At 42.5% G+C, this 24447-nt stretch overlaps 1 protein-coding gene across 1 annotated transcript; it reads left to right on the top strand.

Moving 5' to 3' along the window:
- Window positions 1–1157: 1157 nt before the first annotated feature.
- fam131bb (family with sequence similarity 131 member Bb) lies at window positions 1158–21124 on the top strand (the record flags this gene model as incomplete). Its single annotated transcript, XM_080038942.1, has 9 exons — window positions 1158–1185; window positions 11831–11868; window positions 14857–14892; window positions 15334–15436; window positions 16932–17156; window positions 17363–17503; window positions 18900–19210; window positions 19910–20173; window positions 20881–21124. 9 exons carry the CDS (start codon window positions 1158–1160, stop codon window positions 21088–21090), a joined length of 1356 nt encoding a protein of 451 aa, XP_079895068.1. The 3' UTR covers window positions 21091–21124.
- Window positions 21125–24447: the final 3323 nt, after the last annotated feature.

Below are 24447 nucleotides of genomic sequence, written 5' to 3'. Positions count from 1 at the left end.
GACAAACACATATAGAAACAAAACATATACATTTGTAATCAGCAAGGAGAGGGGGCTGAAAGAAAGGACAAAAAGGGGGTAAGACATCAGACAGAGAAAGAGAAAGAAAGAGAGAGAGAGAGAGAGAGATAAAACAGCCACTCCTCTCATTCTCTTCATCAGGAAAGAAAGGATGGAGGGGGCAAAAGAGGCAAACACACAAAAAGAAGGAATAGAGGAAGATCTGGGGACGTCTGACCAGAAAGCGAGATACAGGCGCATAGACGACTGAGGGGCGGATCAATACAGAGAGACAACAGAGAAAAGAGGTGGAGACTCAGCACCGGCTGGGGTGTGAAGGAAAACCCTTGTTTTTTTTATTGGAGTATGTTCATGCATTTTTTTTGAGCGATCAGTGCGATGGAGTGTGATTCAGAGGGGAGATGGAGAGGGGAGAGGCGCGAGGAAACCGCTGCAGTGCATTGTTAGGCTGAGCGCACACAGGAGAGGGAGACAGTGAGAGAATCCCCCATTTTAGCTCAACAATATTACAGCAGTGCAGAGATATGTACAGCAATGGCAGCCCGGCACTCTCAGCACCGTGCTATTGATCCTATAGTGGTGACCCAATACACATGCAACCAATCCAATTGTTGTGTTAACCCATTAGTACACTAATGCCATGTGGTTCTTTGGATATTGTCTGATTAACAAATGACCCAATCCTATTATCATTGTCAGTCCCAATAACTAAATGTAATAATGGCCACGGCTGGACTTGGATATTCTTCACCTAAAATGACAGATAACAAAACGCTCATATTGATAGCTATTATTATAAGACAAAAACATATTTGTGTTAAATAATGCTTATAATGCCTCACATCTTTATTTAGTCCCAATCTATTTCCCTTAGGCATACTGACTTACTAACCGGATCTCTTCTAAGACACTGCACCGGAGAGAGGGAGCGGGAGGGAGAGAGAGAGAGAGAGAGAGAGAGAGAGAGAGAGAGAGCGAGTAAGCGCAGGAGGGAGAGAGAAAACGAGAGAGCAGGAGGAGAGCAAGAAAAAGAAGCCAGAGCTGAGAGAAAGAGAGTCGCAGGAGGACGAAAGGGAGAATGCACGGTGTCTGGGTTACACTTCCACGCTTGTATCCAGGGCCTTTGTGAATACACCATGGGATGCATCGGCTCCAGGAGACTGAGTAAGCCCCGCTTCTCTTCTCACTCTCTCGTTGCGGGGCAGAGGGGGGTTGGTAGGAAGGGGGGGATGGGGTTCATGCGGGAGTGAGGGTTTGTGCTGAGACTACGGACAGGTTTTGTGTGTGTGAGTGTGTGTGTGTGTGTGCGTCTATGAGCTGTTTGCTCCTCTATCAGTGCAGCGTATGAGCAAGCTGCAGATGTATGCTCACAGAAGCTGTGTACATACTGTAGTATACAGGCGAGACGTCAGAGGCGATATGTGTTAAAATGTGCTACTGTGTGTGTGTGTGTGGCTGCATCCCCTACGTCCCCACTCCCCTCCCCACCTCCTCCCATCCCTTGATTTATGATGCTGTTTGGCAGCATGTATATGTGTGTGAGTAGGAGGCAGAGAGGGAAGGAGAGGAGAGAGAGGCGGGAGAGGAAAACGCTTTGATAGTGCTTATTTATAGGGCAGTGTATGGCTTGGAGAAAGAGAGGAAAGGGAAGGAAAGGGATAATGCCATTGTCAGGGGCGTTTGCGCAGTTTGTTAGTATTTGTATGAATAATGGGGATAGAGAGAGATAAAGAAACGAGAGAGAAGAGAAAGGTTTTCAGTGCAGCCAGAAGAGGAGGAGAGGAGGAGGGGAGATGGACGGATGGCAGAGGAGAGAGGGGGGAGGGAGGGGCAAATATGTGCAGGCGAGGGTGTGCAGGATTGATGGGAGCTTCCAGGTGAGGATCCTCCTGGATAAAAAAAAACCCCACATATGACATATTAAGTAAATCAATATCAGGACTGCTGCTAAGCCGTCAAAGACTAAGAATAGAACGTATGAATAATCATGGTAAACAGCTTGTGGAAATATAGCATTCGGATATGTTGCAGAGCATATTCAGGTCCTGCAGGTTTCAGTGTGTGGCATGAATCATGCTCCAAGATAAAAATAAACACAGACTTCCTTCGGTGTTAAATATTAATGAGCCACTTAGCACATGAGGCACTCAGGCTAAACATAATGTAGGCAAAGCATCACTTTCAACACACATTTAACACTCTGAGAAGTGTATAACCTTTACAGGGGTCATGAACGTCACTGCCAGGTTACAGCCAGGATCTCCGTTGTACTTGCATGGCTATTCGATGAAGAGGATTTCAAAACATATCTACAATGTGCAAGTGCAGAGGGGAGAGTATACTACGTGACACAGTTGGGATGGCAGGTGTGAACTGAATGCAGCAGAGTAGCAGTGTTACAGCAGCTCAGGCCGTCAAGATGATAGTGTTTGACACATTGCAGTGCAGGGGAAGGAGGTGGGGATTCTCTGTCAACACTCGGGTCAAGACAGGAGACACAGACAGAGCCCAGCAACTCCAGCTGTTGGAAATAATGGGATTGAAGAAGACGGAAAGGCTTTGGAAAGGTGTCGCATTATACTGATTGGGGGCCACCGGAATACTGATGCTCATCTTCATACAAGTGATCACAGAAGCTTAAGAATTCAATGAGACTGCTCTGGCAATAGCAGTTACATTTTCATATCGGGGATAGTGATGAAGAGCTTTGGTTAAGGAGAATATGCATAAGCGCACATCCAAAGTACCGTAGCCTGTCAGTCACATGTAGTAAAGATTGTTCATCTATAGTGTACTTCATGGAATATAAATGATATCTGAAGCTGTTTGTGTGTGTGTGTGTGTGTGTGTGTGTGTGTGTGTGTGTGTGTGTGTGTGTGTGTGTAATATTCTAACATGAATGTGTGTCATTAAACAGTGCTTGAGAGAAGGCAGAAGGTAGTTCTGTGACGTCTGCTGTCAGCAGCAGTATCGCCGGTCTAGAGGCGTGGTTGTGTTTATCCTGGGTGAGAATGGCTTTAGTGTGTGCTATTGATCGACCTTCTCAACTGCAGTCCATGCTGCCAGAAATCAACAGGAGTAGCAGCGGGACTGGATCTGTCTGTATGGTAGTAGCCCTAATGTATCAGTCTGCCCACTGGTAACACTATATCTCCCAGCTCCAAATTATCTGGGTGTGTTTTCCTCGGTCAGACTGTGATATCTGATTGTATCCATACGATGCCACGGTATGCTATCTGTATTTCTGGCACAAGAATCATCATGAATGAATCATGCCTTTGAAAAATGAATCATGCCTTTGTCCAGCAGGTTAACAAAGTACACAGTGCATTTTGCCCTACAGGAAAATGTACATTTTACTTTGTGAAGCTATTGTGTCATGTTTTTAATAGTATGAATTGATGGGCTAAGGATATAAGGCCAGTGCTTAACACTTGATAATTGATATCACTTGTTATCAAAGGTCTGGCAGTTTTAATGTTTTTCAAAAGGAAGCCCTAAATCTCTAAAAAAAAAAAGGTAGCAATATCATGGCAAATGATGCAGACACTGATACATGCAGTATCCCACCTCAGAATAATTGTTTGTAATGCAGTTGTGTGTTGTTTGTGGCTGTTTACTTAGACCCAGTTGAAGAAAAGTGGCCTGACATAAACACCACAGTTGGTGTTAGCTCTCTTTTACCTTCAGCGGTACAGTCTCACTCTCTCACTCACTCATCGTCAAGCTCTTACCTGGGGGTCAGGTCGCAGGGCCAGTACAGACTGTGAGTTTGAAACAATTATTTGTCATTAAAAGTGTCAGTCTTCAAATAATCTATTAAAAAGTTATTATTTGTCACTGCACTTACGGTAGACTGGTACACTGGCTATTTGAGGTTTTCAAAATGAGAGACTATAAAGCAACCATTTTAACATTTGCTTTTACTCCTCGCCATCACTGTTACTGGGTGAGGTGAAGAAAGACAGTGCTCAGCTGTAGATAAGATGACGACGTCCGTCACCCCTTCAGAGAGCAGAGGCCTTGAGAAGCAGTCGATGGGAGGTGCACATCCCTCTTTACTTCATCAGCATGGAAAGCCAATAAAATTGACGGCAAAATAACTACTACAAACTGTATTTCTGTCATTGACTCAGCTTGTGTGTACAGCACACAGCGTAGGTATGCCTCAATGACGGCAAATTTCTCCAGCTGCCAAACACAGTGTAAGTAATTCTGTAACAGCACCATGACGTTCATCACATTTCTAGATGTAGTGTTGATAATGTCATTAGACATAATTGTGGCAAAAGCTATACAGCAGGTGCCCTTTTTTGTATCCAGTTACCTATAGGCAGTAGGTTCACTATACCTATCAGTGCTGGAAATGTAAATCATTGTAAAATGTAGGGCATTGTGTGCAGTGTGAAGATAACCACCGTGGGTCAGGCTGCAGTGGTGAAATTATAGATATAAATGTGGGACACAACTCTCACCTGTTTATGCAGCCTCTAAGCAGACTCTCCCTCTCTTTTCACTAAGTTAGTTTTGGTAAGGTGCCACTGCTGACACACCACTCACTGATTCATAAGCACCAATAGCTGATTCTGTGTGAGTGTGGGTTAATGTCTGCAATAGGGCTTTTTATTGGCAAGGACTCACAATACGATACACATCATGATACATGGGTCATGATATGATATATCACGATACACATTGCGATACGAGGCATATTGCGGTGATTTGCGCTGTATTCGGCTTTGTATTTGGAAGGGGCAACTCTAATTTTGTCATCCGAGTTGGCCATGCTGCTTCCAGGTTTCACTCAACTGGCAACTAGCCATGCTGTGACATCTACAGGAGCGGAGGTTGCAGTTCATGTAGTACGAACGCAATTTTTTATTTATTTTTTCTAGATATCGATTTTTGGAACTGAAAAGCAATACAGATTTCAAGATAATAAATATCACGGAATATTGCTGTAAACATTTATAGCACTGCCCTAGTCTGCATACAAATTCTTCTGGTACTGTGTGAAATGTGTTTGTTGCAGAGCATCGCAAGTGTCAAGTGCTTAAGGCTGGCGTAATTGTTGGTCATGTTCATTATCTGTTTTATTTTTTATTTATTTCTTAATCATAAAATAGGGGTTTGTAGAAACCATGATCCTTATTCAAACTTAAATTCAGATATCGTATAGCTACATTTAGAAGAATTTCAAACAGTATCCTGCTCGAGTGCCTGTGTTTCATAATGTGTGTCTATCTGAATGTTCTTGTGTATGTGTTGATGCATGGACTTGTGAATTACCTTAAGTTTCCATACAGCCTCTTATATGCTCATGCTATGGCTGCTATTTATGTTCATGTATGGCCCGTGTGTGGGTGTGAATATATAGGCACCGCTCACTGTGTCCTATAATGTTTGCTACGGCATTACAAAGAGGGATCCCCTGCCATTAAATAAAAAAAATAAAGAAATACATTCCATCCACCTTGTCCCGCCTGTGCCAGTTTGCAGTCTGCCTGTAAATTGGGGAAATGGGCAGGCTCAGGCTGTGGCGAAGGCTGATTGATTGGCTTCTGTCCAGGTTGGAAAAGACTTCTACACATGAGCACATTCAAGGTGAATGACTCAGTGATGTAGTATGTCAGAGACATAGCGGGACCTGATGACCCACACTTGTGTGTGTGTTTTAGTGTGTGTGTGTGTGCAGACGTACGCAGCCAAGGGCTCCAATGTACCATATAAGGGTCTTTACCTTCGGATTTATGTGTGCGTCATATTCTCTACTGCGGGCTATTAAGGTTTGTCACTGGATCCCAGGTTACAAGCCTGTATCATTTAGTGATTAGAATTGATTAGATGTATATGGTTGTGTGTGCCCTTGAACATATCATTTTCAGCCTGTACGTGACAGATTAGCAGTGAGAGGCCTGTGTGTGGGTGGGCACATAATGGCAGTTGTTTCTGTCAACAATGTGACTCAGCCACAGAGTGTGTTATGAAATACATACAATGCTGTAAAAGAGAGAGTTTCATCCCGACTATTTGATATGTGTGTATGTGTGGTTATGTGTAAGTGTGTGTGCATTTGTGGATGCACTCAGCATAAGTGCGCAAACAGCGTTGATTGTCTTACTGTTATCTGCAGATACTAACAACCTCAGTGCTGATAAAGAACAATGACTTGTTCTCAAATAGAGGAGTCTTTGAATATCAAAAGCAAGACATGTTTTCACCTTAATTCAACACTTAAATGGTTGATTTCCTCTGCCTCTGCATGTGTGAGTACAGCAGCAGGACATTAGGATGTTAACAGGTGTGATGATCAGGTTTATGATGCTGGGCTGCCTGTGCCAAGATACTACATGTTGTAGTTGTTCGTTACCACAATTAGTACCTATGACAGGTGTAACCTATTTGCCCTGAATCCGTGATGGAGACATGGCACAAGAAGGCAGCCACATTCACGAGGACATGCCAGGCCTGCCCATGTCAGGGGCATGTAGATGGGGGAATTGCAGCAAGTTAACGTCAGCAACTCATTCTGAGCTAGAGTGTCTGTTTAGGTCTGTGTCATGAGCTCCTGCATGGGTATGGATAATGTCCTGAGACATTTCAGTCTCACAACCATCTGGGCTCTGGTCCTCAGCTGTGTTCTTTCTGAACTGTGAAGCCGAGTAACCCGGCATCTGAACACATCGCTGCAAGAGGGCTGCTATACAAGCCGCTACCCGGCCGTGGCAACCAGCCTTACTGCAGCTGTCATGGTAAACAAGCACCGAGCCCCCTTGGTTCTTAACTGTCACTGCCGCAGGGCATCGGGATTACAAAGGACAGATGACACTCAAATGCTTCCCACTTCAGCAGGAGTCATCAAGCCTCTACAGTCAGAGTTGGAGTTAATTGTGCGGCCGCTGCAGATCTTTGGTTGTGCGTTACGCACGGCGTTGTGCTCCCTCTCTTTTCTCCTCCCCGCTCCTTCTCTTCGGCTGAGCTAAGCCCGGATCCCCTATGACCGCAGGGGGGGATCCAGCCCTGCACCGCTGTGTGTGCGGGGGAGGAGGGGGGAGCGCCAGGGGAAGAAAAGCTGGCTCAGAGCTCTGGTCATGTGCTCAGTTGTTGTTGCAGTTTCCTCAAGGAGGTACACTGCCTGTCTTTTTAGGAGCAGAATTACACATTTGCTTACTGCGCTGCTGAGAGCCCAAGAGACCTTCACCAAGTAGAAAAATACAAAGCGTGCCATGGCTTTTAACAAAGCACTGAGATGCTGGATAATGTCCTCTAATGTCTAACTCTGACTAATTGCTGCATGATATGGACATCCAAACCCTCACTTGGCTCACTTAACAAATAGCACATGGCTTGATGTAATCTCATATGAGGCTCATAGACGCTAGGCAATGGACATACAGCTACAATGGGACAGACACTGTACTGAATGTTTCTGGTCCATTGCTGTCTAGAGGCTGGAGGGCTTTCTAGTGGTAGTTTGTGATGCTACAATCCAGAGAACTCTTGAGCCATATTGTGATTCATGTGGGGAGAGAGTGACTGCTAATCTACTAATTGGCCGAACAAGGCTGAGGGATGCAGAGGGGGGAGACTGAGAAAGCAAGAAAAGGAGGAAGAGAAACAGAGGAAGAGTGGAGCAGTTGAGTGTGTCCTGTGGATTACGCTGCATGTTGCTGTAGGCCCAATGTGTGTGGGTTTAGCATATATGCTCATGTACAGTTTGTGTTTGCATGGAAGATTTTTAAACCATTCAGTAAAGAAATCTAGGACACTCTCCTGCCGGCAAAATAATGTGACATCTGTCTGTCTAACTGAAATCAGCCAATAAGTAGCCATCTAACGCCGCGTTTTTCAGTGCCAAAAATCCAACATGACTGACAAATCCTTCAGAGGTCACACAGAGTTCACTGCTAATAGAAAAAGTAACGCTTGAATATAAATGAGACCCTCTCTGAAAATGGCAAGTCCTGATGCGAAGTAGTTTCCTTGAATAGTGCATTTTCACAAGAACGCTAGCTAATATTTTTAATGGGAAACTGCAGTGTTACTTCCAGTGTCAAATCCTCAACATCAGGGATAAAAGTCATGTGTAGCTCATTGGAAAGCTGATAACTGAAGGCCACATTTTCCACTGACAGAGACCGCGATGGACCATAATGAAATACAGAAAACAATCTTCTACTGAGTCTTCTGAGATGTAAAACTGGAGTGAAGATTGGTTTATAATAAATGTTCGGATCTTTCATTTGACCAGTTTTGCTTAACTTTGACATACACTGGAGGTACTTGCAAAAGAAAAGAGCATATTAGTCCCTATTGTACGTTTAAAAAAAAAAAAAAAAAAAACATCTGCCGTTTAACCCTTCCCAACTCTTTAAAAAAAAATTCTATGTCCTCAAATGCCTCACCCCCAATGTTGTGTTCAAGATTTGTGCTTTCCACTGTTCCTCCGTCTCTGGTTCCATAGAGGTAAAGTAAAGTCAGCTCTGTTTTTCAGGCTGTGTGTAGTACTCCCCATTTCTAGGATATTGACTTTGACACATAAAACCGATGGAGTGTCCCTTTAAGGTATATTTACCCCGCTATTGTACAACCATACAGCTATTTATACCTACAGTAAGCTCATGTACCTACTGCAGTTATGCCCACAGGTATTTAGGGAAACACAAACTAGAAGAAACACAGAAGTGTGTTGAGGGGAAACTGGGTCAAACAAACCGGGAGATATAAAAACTTGTTCCCTCTTGGAAGTAACTCCTTCAAATGCATACCGATGAAATACAATGATATTTGTACAAGATTGACAGTAGACGCCCAAAATGAAAAGATCCCAGGTATGAGTACTGTATTATGTGTACTAATGAAATTGGAGTTGGCACAAGTGAAGGGGGTCAATTTCAGGCATGAAGTCGATCCCTTGTCCCCTGCCCTTACGGTGATCTGATGAAAGTGGATTGTGTTCGGAGGGAAGGGTAATATCTGAGGACTCAACAGAGACAGAGTGAAGACGATGTTTTTGAATCACTGGGTCAGCAGGTCACAGACATCACTGGACATCCAGAGAGCCAACCAACTCTCTGTGTTTCTCAGAGCTCTATGAGGAGGCTCTTGCTAATGATTGCCAAATGCAGCCTTGAAAAACATGATTGTCTCAGCAACACACATGTAAACACACACACACAGTCACACACGTGCACGCACACACACAAACACAAACACACACAGAGTGCTGATACAGGAGGGAGCCCCTCTGAGAGTTGCACACACAGAGCTCAGACCCTCTGATACATGGAGCAGGCACCTAGAGACCGGAGCTGTGTTTAAACTCCATTACCAGTACGGTGTCTCTAATTAAACCAATGTTTTAATTAGGATTTGGACAGCTAGGAAAGTGGAGGGGATAATAACGTTCATTTATCCAACAGAGAGTGTGTATTTCAAATGACTTATCATCTACAAAGTGCTGGGTTGATGGCTTTGTGTGTGATCTGCCACTGACTCTTCATAGTGCACTAGGTGGCGTTTACACGGAAAAACGCTCAAACTGCCTTGCTAGAGAAAGCTAAGACACCTATAAAGGATCCCCCAAAATCTACCTTGGTGGCGGTGGATAAAAGCCTGTAGGTGGTTGACACTGACAGTTGAGTGTCCTGGACTGCATAGAGGTCTTGGTGGAGGGGACGGGTTATACAACTGTTGTTCTGAATTTAAAAGTACTGCATCCAAGGGCCGATTGACTCAAGGAATTATGACTCAAAGGTAAATAGAGACGTTGAAAGTGTGTATGTGGATGAATCAGATATAAATGGGCAGATCTCTCCTTTATTTGTTGTTTAAATGAAACCTTGACTACTCATATATCAGAGAGAATATACCTTGCAGCCCTTACAATATTACCAAAACTTATCTAACAGTAGTGATACCAGCAGCAAATCAATGTATTGCTCTCTATCGGAAACACACCAGTCTTGTGTATCGAGGGAAAACACTAAGGAGTTTTGAAATGTTTGGGGTGAAAATGCTGCTAGATTAAACGTAAAAAAAAACTAATCCAGTTGCTGGAAAGGCATCAAACTATTACTTTGGTGTTTTTTATTTTATATATTTTTTTTTAATTATTTCACTTTTTGTTTGAGTGTGTGTTTGATGTTGTTATATATCTATACACACACACACACACACACACACACACACACACACACACACACACACTCACACTCACACTCACACTCACACTCACACTCACACTCACACACACACACACACACACACACACACACACACACACACACACACACACACACACACACACATAGTCTTCTTTTATTATTATTATGATTCGGATCTTCTTTACAAAATAAAGCATATTGTCGTTGTTTTTAAAGTTAAGGACAAACAAATTGTGAATGCTATGTCCTTGGAAGTGGAAGTGAGGGAAGCAGACACTCATTTGTAGAGGAATAAAGACAGAAAATAAGAAAAAATATATCTTCTAGTAGGGGAAGGTGGGGTGATTTGTGCAACTTTTTACTCAAAGTGATTTTAAAGTGAGGCCTTGACAGTTATGTCTCCAACTCAAATATGTACATATATTTCAGGATGTTGTGCATCCCTGGCAATAAAAACTTTGGATCTGGAATAAACTGTTTAAGAAATATAGCTTTCGGAAAAAAAGTTGTCTTGTCGCACAAATCACCCCACTATGTGGGGTGATTTGTGCGTCATTGTGTCACAATGACAAAGTCACCATCATCATCTTTCTGGCCATCTGAACTCTCATCAGTGGTGTCGTTAAGTGGAATTGAGATGTCACTCTCTTCTGAGCTACTGTAGACAATCACTTTCTTTTGGTGACCAGCGTATACAGCCATGCCACTGGCACAACTCTCAGAAATGTACTTTGCACTAGTTGCTCCGTGCTTGTGGAACCAACTGCCACCTGACAAATGTGATTCCCCCTACATTTCTGCCTTTAAATCAAGGCTCAAAACCCATATGTACACCCTGGTGTTTCCTCCCCATTAACCCCTGCACTACTTACTTACCTCTGCACTACTATCTGTGTTTATGTGGATGTATGGGCTTTACGTCTTTTATTTTGGTTATTGTTATTTTACCTTCATTGTTTACCTACTGAATGCACTATGTACAGCACTTTGGACAGTGCAAACTGTCATAAATGTGCTTTTATAAATACATTTTACTTACTTACTTACTTATAACTCACCCAGGCCCTTGCGCACAAATCACCCCATCCCCAGAATTTTGGATAATAGGCATGATGCAGCAATTTAGGGTTGACATTGTGCTAACTATATAGACTCAAAGTGTAGCATACCAAAGCACTAAAACATGTGTCAAATGTTTTCAAACGTGTCTATAATTGTTCAGACACAATAATCAAAAAACCTTGATCATGGAAATTTTACTTTGAAAGGCAAAACACAGTTTTTTGAGCTTAAATGTGCTTATATCTTATTCCTTGTGTCTCCCTTCTTTACAGGATGAGTCAAATGGATGGCTCTTCTTAAATATGTGGTCACATTTCCAATTTCTTCCACGGTTTTCTAGAAACAAGGGGTTTTGCAACTTCCAAAATGCACAAATCACCCCACCTTCCCCTACTTCTAATCTACCAAACTTTAGCCACAGATTTATGAACAGTATGAATGCTATGCTAGGGAACATGTTGTGGTGGCAAGGCTCCTTTTTGGGATTTGATTGAGAAATTAGTTAAATGCAAAAAAAATTTAATTTATTTTCCTTCTCTCTTCTCTCCCTCTGTTTGTGTCTTCCTTTACCTTGCTCTCAGCGGGAGATGGCGTGCCAGTCCAGAAGGATGGGGAGCAGGTAAGTCTTCAGCAGTCCCTGTGGCTCAACCTTCTTGTTGTTGACTTCCTCTGACAGTGGACTGTCACTTCTCCACCTGAGGAACCAACATGGCCGCTGATTTAAAAAACTGTTTCACATGCAGCTGATGTGATGTGATGAGCTAGAGCAGCCCGGCCCACTAGCTCTCTGTAATTCAAGGTGCCAGTGCTTATGCTAGTAGGTTAGTAAAGTAGCGCACATGCACATCATGTCAATGTCAGCCGCTTCACTTCCACGACACTTCCCTGCCCATTGTGGGGTGGCGTAGCTGGAACGCTTGACAATCGCTGGTTCTGTTGGCTCAGTGCTGTTGCTATGACGTCTGTCGCTTGATGTCCTTCTGACAAAGTCGCTGCCCGGTGCTGGTTCAAAGCAAAACAGCAGAGGCATCACTCTCTTTCTCCAACTTCTTACCTGCCATTACTTTATTTTGTCCTCTTCTCTTCTTCTCTTCTCCTTTCAAACTGATCCCTCTTTAGAAAGGACACAGCAAGTGGGGAACCATTTTGGAATAAAATGCAGCAAATGCTTCTTTTTCACCAAATGCACTGTGGACCGTTGTTGCGCCTAAAGCTGTGACCTGCCAGAATGTGTGACCCTAGAGGGATATTTCGTAACTGATTTCAATAGACTCTAGGCATATAACGACCTAGTCTCACAGTGAAATGTTTTAATAATTATGTTGGTCCACAGCTCAAACATAGTAGTTTTACAAAAACAGCCCTGCAATGAGAGATTATTAAGTTTTTTGCTTCCAATTTAAATGATTGAACAGTGGAAAAAGTATAGCCTACACATTTCACTGTGATAGGTAACTGGGTTGGTTATTCACCTTGAAAAATGTAACAATCTGACCATTTCAGTGCCAATTTTGAGAAACTTTTACAATTGGACCAACGTTTTTACATAGCCATATTTCACTATGACACTGGGTTAATTAATAAGAACAGCGCCCTCTAGGGTCACACATTCTGGCCGGGCACAGCTTTCGGCGTAACACCGTATCCATCATTTATTTATGCATCGTGCCCCAGATTGCCCTTCAGTCCCACAGAGAGATAAAAATAAAATAAAATAAAAAAATAGTGACACACACACACACACGCACGCACACACGCACGCACGCACGCACGCACGCACGCACGCACGCACACACACACACACACACACACACACACACACACACACACACACACACACACACATAGCCTACATCAGCGTCGGCTATTTGGAAGGAACATAGGAAAAGCTGCATTCAGGCGCTCCGGCTCAACAACCCCAGTGTCTTAAATCTCTCATCACACCCACTCCTGTGCAGGGAGAGGAAGAAAGAGAGACAGAGAGATGAACAGAGAGTCAAAGTGCGAGGGCGTGGGAGGAAATAATTGAGATACAAGAAGAAGAAGAAATAATATTGATTGCAGGAGCTATCTGGATAGCCTATATGCTGTATGTAGCTGATGGAGATTTACAAGTCGCTCCCTCATTATGTCTTTCAGCATTAAATGAACTTTTCTTTACATTTAGCAGTCTTCCCACCAGCGGGGATAAGTAATAAAGCACATTAACATAAGAATTGTAGTAGGGATACAACTCAGAGAGAAGTACATTCATTTTAAATGTAATATATTAATTTGCAGCTTAATTTAGTTGATTTAAAGTTTACATGAAGAGTATATGAGTGTAAAACATATGATTCATTATAGATTAAACTTGCTTCCTACATAAAATAAACACAATGAATTTATACTGACACCACTTATGTCAGTACGCTTAATCCGCACAGCAGCACCTCCAAACCTCACCAATTAAATTTTTTTATCTTATTTATTTATTCTGGAAAAAAATGCAAAAACATTACAATGTGGTTTGTGCGGGTTTTACACTATGCCTGACTATTTCTTTGCTGGGGCACAGAAACTTCCCCGGTCTCTGCTTGCCTTTGAGTCTATCTGTTACCCCATGTCTTTCCAGTCTTTGTGTTAGGTAAAGCTAACCATCTGCTGTTTCCAGCTACAGTATATTTACCAAACCAACCCCAGAATGCTGTAGCAATCAATCTTCTCATTACAAAGTCGTCACAAGGAAGTAAACAAGCGTTTTTCCCAAAGTGCCAAAACTATTTCTACAAGTAAAGAATCCCACCACTGATCTTTCCAATGCTGGCTTTCAAATATACAAAAATGGAGACAGGCTTCAGAAAAGTTATGAAACAAACAAATTACAATTGAAGAAGATACACAGTATGTGTGATGAATGTTAGGGACGAGTGAGATTTTGCCCATTTGGTATATGTACTGATTTATCTTTGCTGTCAATGGGCAGATTGACGGGAAGGTGAAAAACAATCCAGCACAGCCGCTAACCCAACCAGTATCTCTGGTCTAGTTAGTGTCAGTCCAGCTGATAGAGAGTGTGGCAGAGGCTGCATGCTTATCTGTTTGGTCCTGAGCCTCTGCCTTTACAGGCACACACATAAACACACATAAATAATCACACACTCCCCTTCCTCCTGTTAGCCTCAGTGCCCTGTCTGTCTGCAGCATCAGATACTGTTCAACACCTCACTGACAAATCTCTCTGTCTCTCTCTCTCCCTCGCACACGATTTTCCTCTGGCTTTCAGTGTTTTTGGAAGCACATGTAACCAGAGAGGAGACTCATTCATCTTTGGCGTATTCACTCTGCTATACATAACTAAGCAAACATATACTGATCCCTGTTTAATCCCCCTTCTCCCTGTCATTCTGGTCCTTGGCTCTCGCCTTACTCGTTCTTGGCAAAAAAATCCTCTCCCTCTTCTTAATTTGTCTCTCTTCCTCCGCCTGCCCGATGTTCAAACCACCGCCCAACCCCCTGTCTTCTCCCATTCCCATACGCATCAATGTTCTCTCCGTCATGTCACTCTCTCACTCTTTCCCGCTCCTTCTTTCCCCATCCCTCTCTCCTCCTATTTTCTCTTCCTCAGCATGGACGCTCAGAATTTTCATGGGAAGGAATCAATGTAAGTGTTGTGACACCATTCCAACATCTACTATTTGTTTTTCTCTCCCTCTATTCGTTTCCCTCACCTGTTTTGATTGAACTCACCCTTTAGCGATCGGCTCTTTCCCCCTCTCTCCGTCCTCCTCCACCCACCTCTGCTTTACAGTTGATCTCTTTCGGTTCATCGTAGTGATGCACGGTAGTGAGCACAATCAGGATCACTCACTGGTGTAGAATAAAACAAGTACACAGTCACTTTGAGTTTTGGATGATGCAGTTTTAAAAGAAAACCTTTTGTATTAACCCAACATCTCCATCACTTCTCCTCTCCACTCACCTCTCTCTGTAACACACTCTGTCTCAATGTCTCTGTGTGCCCTGTCACACTTCCCATTACTATCCTTTACTATCCATGCTCTCCCTCCTCCCTCCATCCCTCTCTCTTCTCCCCCTCCTCCAGCTATCTATGGAAGACACCACGTCAATCTTGCCTCGGCTCAAGAGGAACTCAAATGCCTACGGCATCGGGGCTCTGGCTAAGTCTTCTCTGTCAGGTGTGGGAGGTGTGTGTCTGTGCTGTAACTGGTAAACCGACCCCATGCTGGCTCCACCCTCAGTGAGGCGCTCGAGTCAGCATGGTACCCGAAACGGGTTCCCCTGTATCACTTCCTCCCCACGCTGTGATAACCACTCATCAATGGCTCCTTGTGAGTCATTGACGTATTGAATTCAGCCTGAAAAACACAACACAATTACAACACACTCACACATAGTGCATCATCATACAGCTTGTTGCTCTGGGAAAAGGTGAGTGGGAAGTATAGGTTTTGTTTGTTGTTAAAGGTGGTGTCAGCGATCTTGGAGAGCGCTTGTTGTCAAAATCACAAAATCCGTGAATATCTCCTCACAATCCGTTACCTGCTAACACACAGTGTTAATACACAGCACAAGCTTGATAAACTGGTATTTTCACAGAGGGGTTGTAAACAAAGGTCTATAAACACTGGATTGTTTTCAGCACATACACAGTACAGACAGGTAGTGAATGATGATGAGATAATGACTGATTTGGATAAAAAGTGATGTTGACAACAAGCATTATCCAGAATCACTGAAACCACCTTTAAGTGGTTGTGAAGTTGTGATGTCCTGAACAAGTATTAGTGTGAATGTTATGAACCATGTGACGTGCTATATTACACAGTTAAGTGCAGTGTAGTGAAGTGCTTTCTTTCTTTCAGTGCAGTGGTTTTGGTTTAATCCGACTGTTTTGTGCAGTGCAGTTTAAGTTCAGTGAAATGTATTTCAGTCCAGTGGAGTGTAATGCAGCTGATGCACTGTGTGGTGTGGTACTATTTTGTCCTTTAATTTATTCCCATAATTTATTCATTAATCTCATCTCCATGTGCCACCATCAGAGAGAATCAAACAACCAAGGATTTACAGTATGTGTCATCATGTGTGGGTCACATCTAATGTGGAGGGCAGCCATTATGCAGATATTAGCTGGTGTTTGCTTGGTAGGATATAAATGAATTTTCCTCGTTAAAAACTATGTCCTGCGTTGTGGCATTAGTCAATGTTCCCAGACAGACAGCGAAGAGAAAGGGAGCAGTTTTCTGTTAAGCAAGCGCAGTTTAGCAGAGGTGTGAAAGCTATCGAGTCAACAAGCCAACCTCTTATTACTCACGTCACGCAGCCATCTCACCCCAATTAACCTATTCCATCCCATGATGCACCTTTTGTCAGACCAGACACATCCATTCTCTCCTCTCCTCCCTGCTGCCTGTACAGGCGATGGCTTAGTCTCATTGAACACATGAATGTCACCTCCACAACCCTCGTCATTTAACTATTCTTCCATGTTAATCAAGACCCTCATTAAACTACAGCCATTTGAATAGTAGGGACTTCATCACGGTATCAATGGTCAAACAGAAACACACACTAGATGGAAACATGTCTAACTTCTGTCTTTCTCTCCCCTTCCTTTCTGTTTGTCTATCACTGTCATCCTTCCTATCTTTGCTCTGTCCCACGTATTTTTCCACCACCAAGGCGTACCCCGCACTATGAAGGAGAGAGTGACCAAGCCCACGTGCTTGGCCTCGGGTCGTGTGGCTCACATGATTGAATGGCAGAACTGGAGCATGCAGGAGGTAGGGCCAGGGTACGTCCCCCGGCCCAAGATCACCACCCAGGAGAGGGAGAAGGAGCGACGACTGGAGAGCGACGCCTACAGTGACCTCAGTGATGGGGAGAAGGAGGCCCGTTTCACTGCAGGTTGGAAATGCACGCCCCCCCAAACACATACACATACACACACAATTTGAAGAGAGCAAGCACTACGCAAAGCCCGTTAACATTGATCAGCAGAAATATGTGCTCATCGCCCCCGCTTTCTGGGATTTATGCCAGTTATTCAGCCAGTTTAAAATAATGCATGTCCTCACAATGATCCCGGCTTGTCCTTTGAATTATGACCCCAGGCATCCTGCAGCAGTTTGCGATCTCACAGGCAACGCTCCAGGCCTGGTCATCGATGGACGGAGATAGCCAGCGCTCAGGCTCAAACCAGGGCAGCTTGGCTCATCTGAGCGAGGTCAACCAGGAGAGCATCACCAGTCGAGGTAAGGGGCTACAGAAACCATGGCTGCTGAAGCAGTCTGTGTTAGATAATCTAACAATGTCTCTAGTCTAAACCGTGCAATAAGAACATTTCTCATACAGCAGTGGGGGAAGACTTATAACGATCTTTTACTTCAGTAATTGTAAAACTACTCAGTTGAAAGTAAAAGTCTTGGGTTCAAAAAGTACTTAAAAATACAAAAGTGTTATCAGCCAAATGTACTTGGAGTTCAAAGTAATCATTTTGCAGCAGAATGACCTCTGTCAGTGTTATTCTATTATTATGTATTTATTGTATTATCAGTTCATTATTGCTGACAAAGTACTCTTTATGCAGTGTTTTATGTTGTAGCCACTTTAATTTATATTTATTTCTACTTTAAATACTCTTCAATAATTGAAAGGATATATATATATTTTTATAAGTTTTTATAAACTATAGCTGTCAGATAAATCTAATCGAGGAACTTTGTATGATTTCTCTCTGAAATGTAGTGAATTAGAAGTAGAAAGTAACATAAAATATATAAGAACAAGTACACCAAACCTGTACTTAATTATGATGCCTCAAAACATGTACTTGTTTCCCACCACTGGCACACAGTATATATTATCTCTATATCAAAGAAAATATTATATAATATTCTATATTTAGTATATTTTTATAAACAGAATTGGTGATTGAATATGGGGCCAGGCATTTTAAAGCAGCAGTGTCAAATGTTAGTGTTTGTGTAGGTGTAGACAAGCAGCTTGCACTATAGCATGTGTCATGCTGCTGCTTAGTAATGAGGACATACTGTTCTATCTTCTCTCTCCAGGCTGGAGGGTAGGCTCATTATTAATTTCACATTTTCCAACGTGGACTGTAGGAAGGCAAACCCCTCTGAACTGCTTCTGCATAAATGACAATTTTGGACATTTTTAATCCATGGTGCACAAACTTGTTTTCTGCTCATCAAGTTAGAGGTGCAGACAGTCCGTGAGATAAACCTCCTTAAGAATATGACGCTTATTTAAGTTGAATAAACGTTTAGAACAGGGTTGAAAAATGTGTGGCTGTGTTGACTTTCTGGCCCAGTTTATATCCTCGGATAAGCTGCACAATACAGTTTGAAATGATGAATCCACAAAGAATGTGTGCCAGTGTTCAAACTGTATCTAGGGGAGTTACTGATTTCTTGATTGTGTGGTAATAGTTGAGACCACATTACCCATACACAATGAAAGCATTGTCTCATGCTAAATTAACAACTATTGTATTTATTTATGAAATACGATGCTTATATTTTACCAGACCAACAAAATGGAATTTAGGTTTTAATTTTGTTATCGATTATTGGACTAGTCTGGAGAACACTACTAGCAGCTGCTGGCTTTTGATTGTATTCTTTCCAGATCAGATATTGCACCACTCGTCAGCGGAGGTGTGGCCTCGCACATATGTCTCCCAGGGCCACTTCTGCCTCTCCTCCTCTGACGCCTGGGAGCCGATAAACAATGACCCCTCCATGGTGGCGGCTCCCCCTACAGGCGCCTTCATTATGGGGACTGAGGGCTATGAAGCGCAGGCTCACTTCCTGTCACAGCAACCACAGCAGACGCAGCCGCTCACTCTCCAGCAGCAGAGTCAACTACAACAGCTGCAGCAGATCCAACAGATCCAGCAATACCAGCAACAGCAGCTGCTGCAGTATCAGCAACAACAGGTGACAGAGTCTTACTTATACTGTTGAAGAGTGTTGCCGCTCCTATAAGGCATAAACCTTTAGCGCCTGAGCAATCGCCAAGAATCCGGACAAGAATGCTAGTTTTTGTTTTTATGTTACATCACATGATCCGCTATGTGCACACAATGGCTTGAGGTTTGTAAAACTTGTCTCACTCGGCTAACATAACAAACATGGGTTTTCATGTAGCTCGGGACCTTTTTGACCTTGGAAATAGTTTGACAAAATAATCTCAACTAAAGGTCTAGTTTTTCAAGTTTTTCTTGATTTTAGACAAATTACTGTGATATTTGGGCTAATAAAACTCTTCATTTTATAGGTATATAGTTTCTCATATTTTTCCTAGGAAGAAATTGAAATGTTCATTGAAAGGAGAATGTAATTTGGTAATAAGTAAAAGGTACTTTCTTTAACCAAATATATCAGATATATCAGATAGTGTAACCCAAAAAGTCAGAGTCAGAAAGTGGTTTACTGTATTGACATCCTAAATCCTTTTTTCTTGGCTGCCAACACAAGGCTTTGTGTGTGTTTTTTCAAATGGCTCGGCGCTGTGTTACCTCTGACATGGCAACGAGTCATGGAAAAAATAGACCTGAGTTGGAAACAGATGGCAAGCAACAAGCAACAGATCTCAGCTTTGCCTTTGACCCCTGTATTTCCTCACCCTGTCTGCAGTCGCTGGAGCACAGGCTGCACAGTGCCAACCACTCTTTGCAAGTGACGCCCAACAGCACCATCCACAGTCTCGTCCATTCCGCTCACCCGCCATTGGTGGATCTGTGGAACACTGGGCAGGTGGAGGCCTATCAGACGGAGGCAGGAGGCTACATGGGAGTGGCAGTGGTGGTGGAGCCCAGCCTGTGTGTTCCCTCTGGAGACGAGTTGGTGGGAACAGAACACTCCCCGCTACTGGAGCAGCAGGAGGAGGAAGAAGTCAAGGTGAAGTGAAGGGTTAGATAACATACATACACATACAAATTCAGTGTTTCATATTGGTTCTGATAAATTCTGATAAACAGGCACTGCGAAAGACCGTACTGCTGGTGGTTTAACAGATTTATGGGATGGTTTCAATTCACGCATGTGTGGTAAGCACTGCTAAAACGATTAGTCGATTAACTGATTAGGCAAATTGACAGAATTTCTGATAATCAATAGAGGCATTAATCAAACAACTTGCCTTTTGTCAAATGTAACAAGTTGTAACAAAATAGAACATATTTTGGTTTTGGGCTCTGAGAACTTGTGTTGGGCATATTACACACATTTCATTGACCTCTACATTTTCATCATAGACAACTACATGTTATCTTTGATGGATTACCCATCTCAAGCAGGTCTGCAAAGTTGCTCCAAGTTGAATTACTTCAATGGTTGCCTGAAATATGGGAAATTAATGTATTAACCCATGAGGGTCAGTTGGCATTAATGTATGATAAATAATAAAAAACTTGTTGTTGATGGGTTAACCCTGTAAAATAACCTGTATGGACCCTAGAATTAAAGGGTTCACTTTAAAGTATGCATGTGAACCTATTGCTAATATGCACCTGTGTGTGTGTGTGTGTGTGTGTGTGTGTGTGTGTGTGTGTGTGTGTGTGTGTGTGTGTGTGTGTGTGTGTGTGTGCTTCCTCTGTCCCGATCAGGAGGAAGAGGTGACACTGTGCATGGAGCCAGAGCTGGCCACGTTGACTCCTCCCAGGCAACAGGGGGATGCCTCTGGTGGCAGTAGCCCGGGGCAACCACCGGCAGAGCCAATCACAGAGCGGAAGGCTTCCGATGTCACCTCCGACCTCGTTCAGATGCTGGAGGAGAAGAGCGAGGACAGGCAGGCTGCGTCCATGGCAACCAACTGAGTTCCTGGCTGTCAAGAGACTCCTTAATACAAACTGACCGTGGAGAATGAGCGTAATAATACAATATATATCTATTAATCTCTTTATTTTCAGGTATCAAAAACACAACTTTTTGGTTGCGAGATTGATTTGTTCAAAATGGCCAGAAACAGATTTGGACTCACAGTGAGACAAGAGCTGACGCAACAAAAGGACACCTACTTCTTTGTAAGCCTTACATCCCAAATGAACTGGAGAGAGGAGTGAGGACAGAGAAACAGAGGAGGAGAAGGAGGAGGAGCACCAACTGACCCAGACATTTCATCAGGGAAATGAATCTTCCATTGATCTGAAGAAGAGGGGAAGGGAAACATGCATGCTTTTATGAAGACAAGCAACTCGACCCCTGTCATCGTCTAATAATAACAATGAAAATCTGTCATAATAGAACATTATAATAAGAATAATTTTGTAATAAAGCAAGGGAAACAAAGACAAGACAAAAATCTATGTATAAGTGTATTATAAGATATAAGAGTTTTCCTATGGGAGAGCAACTCTGTTTACAGCTGTTACTCAACATATTAGTGTTTAATCAAATACATTTCCCTGTTGCATCCAACACACATGGTAAACCATAATAATGGCATCCCATACAATTTCATATGTAAACAAAGAAGGCTCAGAAAATGTCAGCATTATAGTGAAATGCAGATGATCCCCCTAAACATAAATTCTCGTACGATGTTATGGCACCGGGGTGCCCGAGGCACAACCCAGGAACAGGCCTGTCCTGTGGACTGCACACACCAAACTCTGCACAGATAAGGATTGTACTGCAAGATAGTGTGCTTCCTACTCTGTCTCTCTGTATGCATGTTTCTTCAGAGTACTATGGAGTACCTGTATACTATACGGCACTGTATAGACTTTGCACTGAACCATAGTATCCCAGATGAGCGTGAGTGGCGGGTGTCACGGTGGAGAATTAAAGACAGAGCTGCATGAGTGAATCTCTTTTGCACTGATGCAATCCAACAGGTCAGAGTTTGCCTTTGGACGGTCGATTTTACCCAGTTCCCTCTGAAAGCTTTCAGCACCACAGACAACCAAAACCAAGCCAATTAACAACACAAACCCTCAGCTGCTTTTTGTTGTTGTTGTTTTGTTTCCATAGATGTATTTGTGATGAATTGAGGATGATTACCACTATTTGAATGTACTGGAAAAACAGATGGCAGTACATGAGCGTTTGTTTTTGACATCTCCTCGTGGTCCACATGGGAAAGAATCAAACACTTACTTGATAAACAATAACAATGATAACCAAGCGAGTCTTTCTAACTTGCTAGCTCGCTCACCTAGACCACCACTACATGTGCACACGCACGCACACACACACACACACACACACACTCACACATTCAAATATCTAAATTGTAACCAGCAATAGGCAGACTAAATACTGGCTCCCCAACAGACCAGTTACAGCTCTGTCATATAGATGTAAATAGTCCGAATATATACAAATCGCCTCTCACTCACAGTCACACCCCTTCCAGGAGTAGAGTATGATTTTTTTTTTTTTTTTTACACCTCTCAGTCCCACCTTATTTTGGGATTGCTCTCAAGGTCACAACTTGAGGCCTGGATTTTGCCTTGTCCCACGACACAAAGGCAAATGGAACCCTGGGCGGAGTTTGTGTTGTAAATGGAGCGGCCACTCAAACTGGAGAGAGTTGTCCTACAGTGGGGAGACCAAGAACAGTTAGTAGGTCTGAGTTCACGGGGATGGGAAAAGTTACATCCCCGTCAATCAACCAATCAGGGAATAGATCAGAAGACTAGAAGTGAACACTATAGAGCCGAATAGATCGGTGTCTTCCTGCTCGTCTTGATTACTGTGAAGCAGTTGCCTGGAGCGTGATAGTGATCTTAATGAGGTTTGTTTGTGGAAGCATGTTTTTATGCCTTTTTTTTAAAGTTCTTTTCTTTGTTACACCTGAGGAAGAATGGGTGTATTCCAGCGAGAAAACAGAAATAGTGAAGACTTTCTGTGCATCGACTCACTGATGAACTTTGCAACAACAAAGTTCACAACACAACCACTGTTTTTTCATATTTTTCTCTGTTGGTGAGCACCTTCTCCTCTCACTTTGATGATTGTGTGAGAAAACTTTCAAGATAAAAACAAACAAAAAACAAAGAAACAAAAATGATTTATTGACTTGAATGAATCTATGAATTTTTTTGATTGCTTCTTTATGCAATGTTGGGGACAATGTTTATTTTTCTACTTGACGCGTTGAAATCCCTTCCAGTATGAGTTGGAATATGTGTCATGGATGTGAAGCCAAACGTCTTTGTTTTCTGTGGTTTTGAGTACTTTGCAGCAGGAAAAAAACTAAAACCCTGGCAGCCTTGTTCAGAGGTTAGAGATGGATAGTTTGGCAGCTCTCAATTATAAAAAATCTGTAATCAGCGTTTTGTTTTTTTTCACTTTAAGAATCCGAATGCTTGTGAGGACAAGGGGGCTCAAAACTGCAAACAGAACGTCTTTACACAATGGCACATATTCATTTATTTATTGAACAATTACTCGGTAGGGAGGAATAATGTGACAGCTTGTACAGTCAATAGTTTCATGTCGGTACCAACCCTTATGGGAGCAGTATTTTTTTTCTTTATGAGTCAGTCGGTGTTAGAGCTATATAATATGGCGGAAAATACGTTTTCACAAAACAACTGCTAGGCTAATTTGGCAAAAAAGAGATATAAGTTCATAAGGAAACATGCATAAACATGATGAAAAGACACTGCTTCAATTGGGGTTATTTTATTGCTTTCCCCCCTTTTTTTAATTATCAAAATCTCAATGAATGAATAAACTAATAACAAGAAGCCAAATATATTACTGTAGATCTTAAGGTTTTACTGATCACGTCTTTATTAACCGACCAATTTTTTGCAACTGAGTTCCTCTTTTTGTATAATTCTACTGCCATTCTTCCAAGAGTTAAGAGTAACTGCAGGCACGACGCTCAAAAAATCTGCTTCTGGTCCTTTGCCTTTCTCCTTTCTCTCTCTCTCTCTTTCTATCTCTTTGTATCTGTTCTGTATATTTGTGTCCGTATGTACGTCTGTCTGTTTGTCTGTGTAGAGTAAGTTGTCTGTCTAGTTGGAAGAATCACTGCCTGAAAAAAGAAAAAAAAAGAACAATAAGTTTTCACATCAACCAAAGGGGATTTGAGGCAATCAGAAATGTAATATAGACATAATTAGGAAATGTGTGGCAATAAAAAGTAACCGCTGTATAAAAGATAAAAAAAGAAATGCTGTACAAAATTGGATGGCTTCTGTAAAAATCTGTATAAAATT

The sequence above is a fragment of the Ammodytes marinus genome (assembly GCF_949987685.1).
Source record: "Ammodytes marinus genome assembly, chromosome: 13".
Classification (NCBI taxonomy): Eukaryota; Metazoa; Chordata; class Actinopteri; order Uranoscopiformes; family Ammodytidae; genus Ammodytes; species Ammodytes marinus.
The sequence above is the reverse complement of the archived record's forward strand: the minus strand, read 5'-3'. Positions and strand labels throughout refer to the sequence as shown.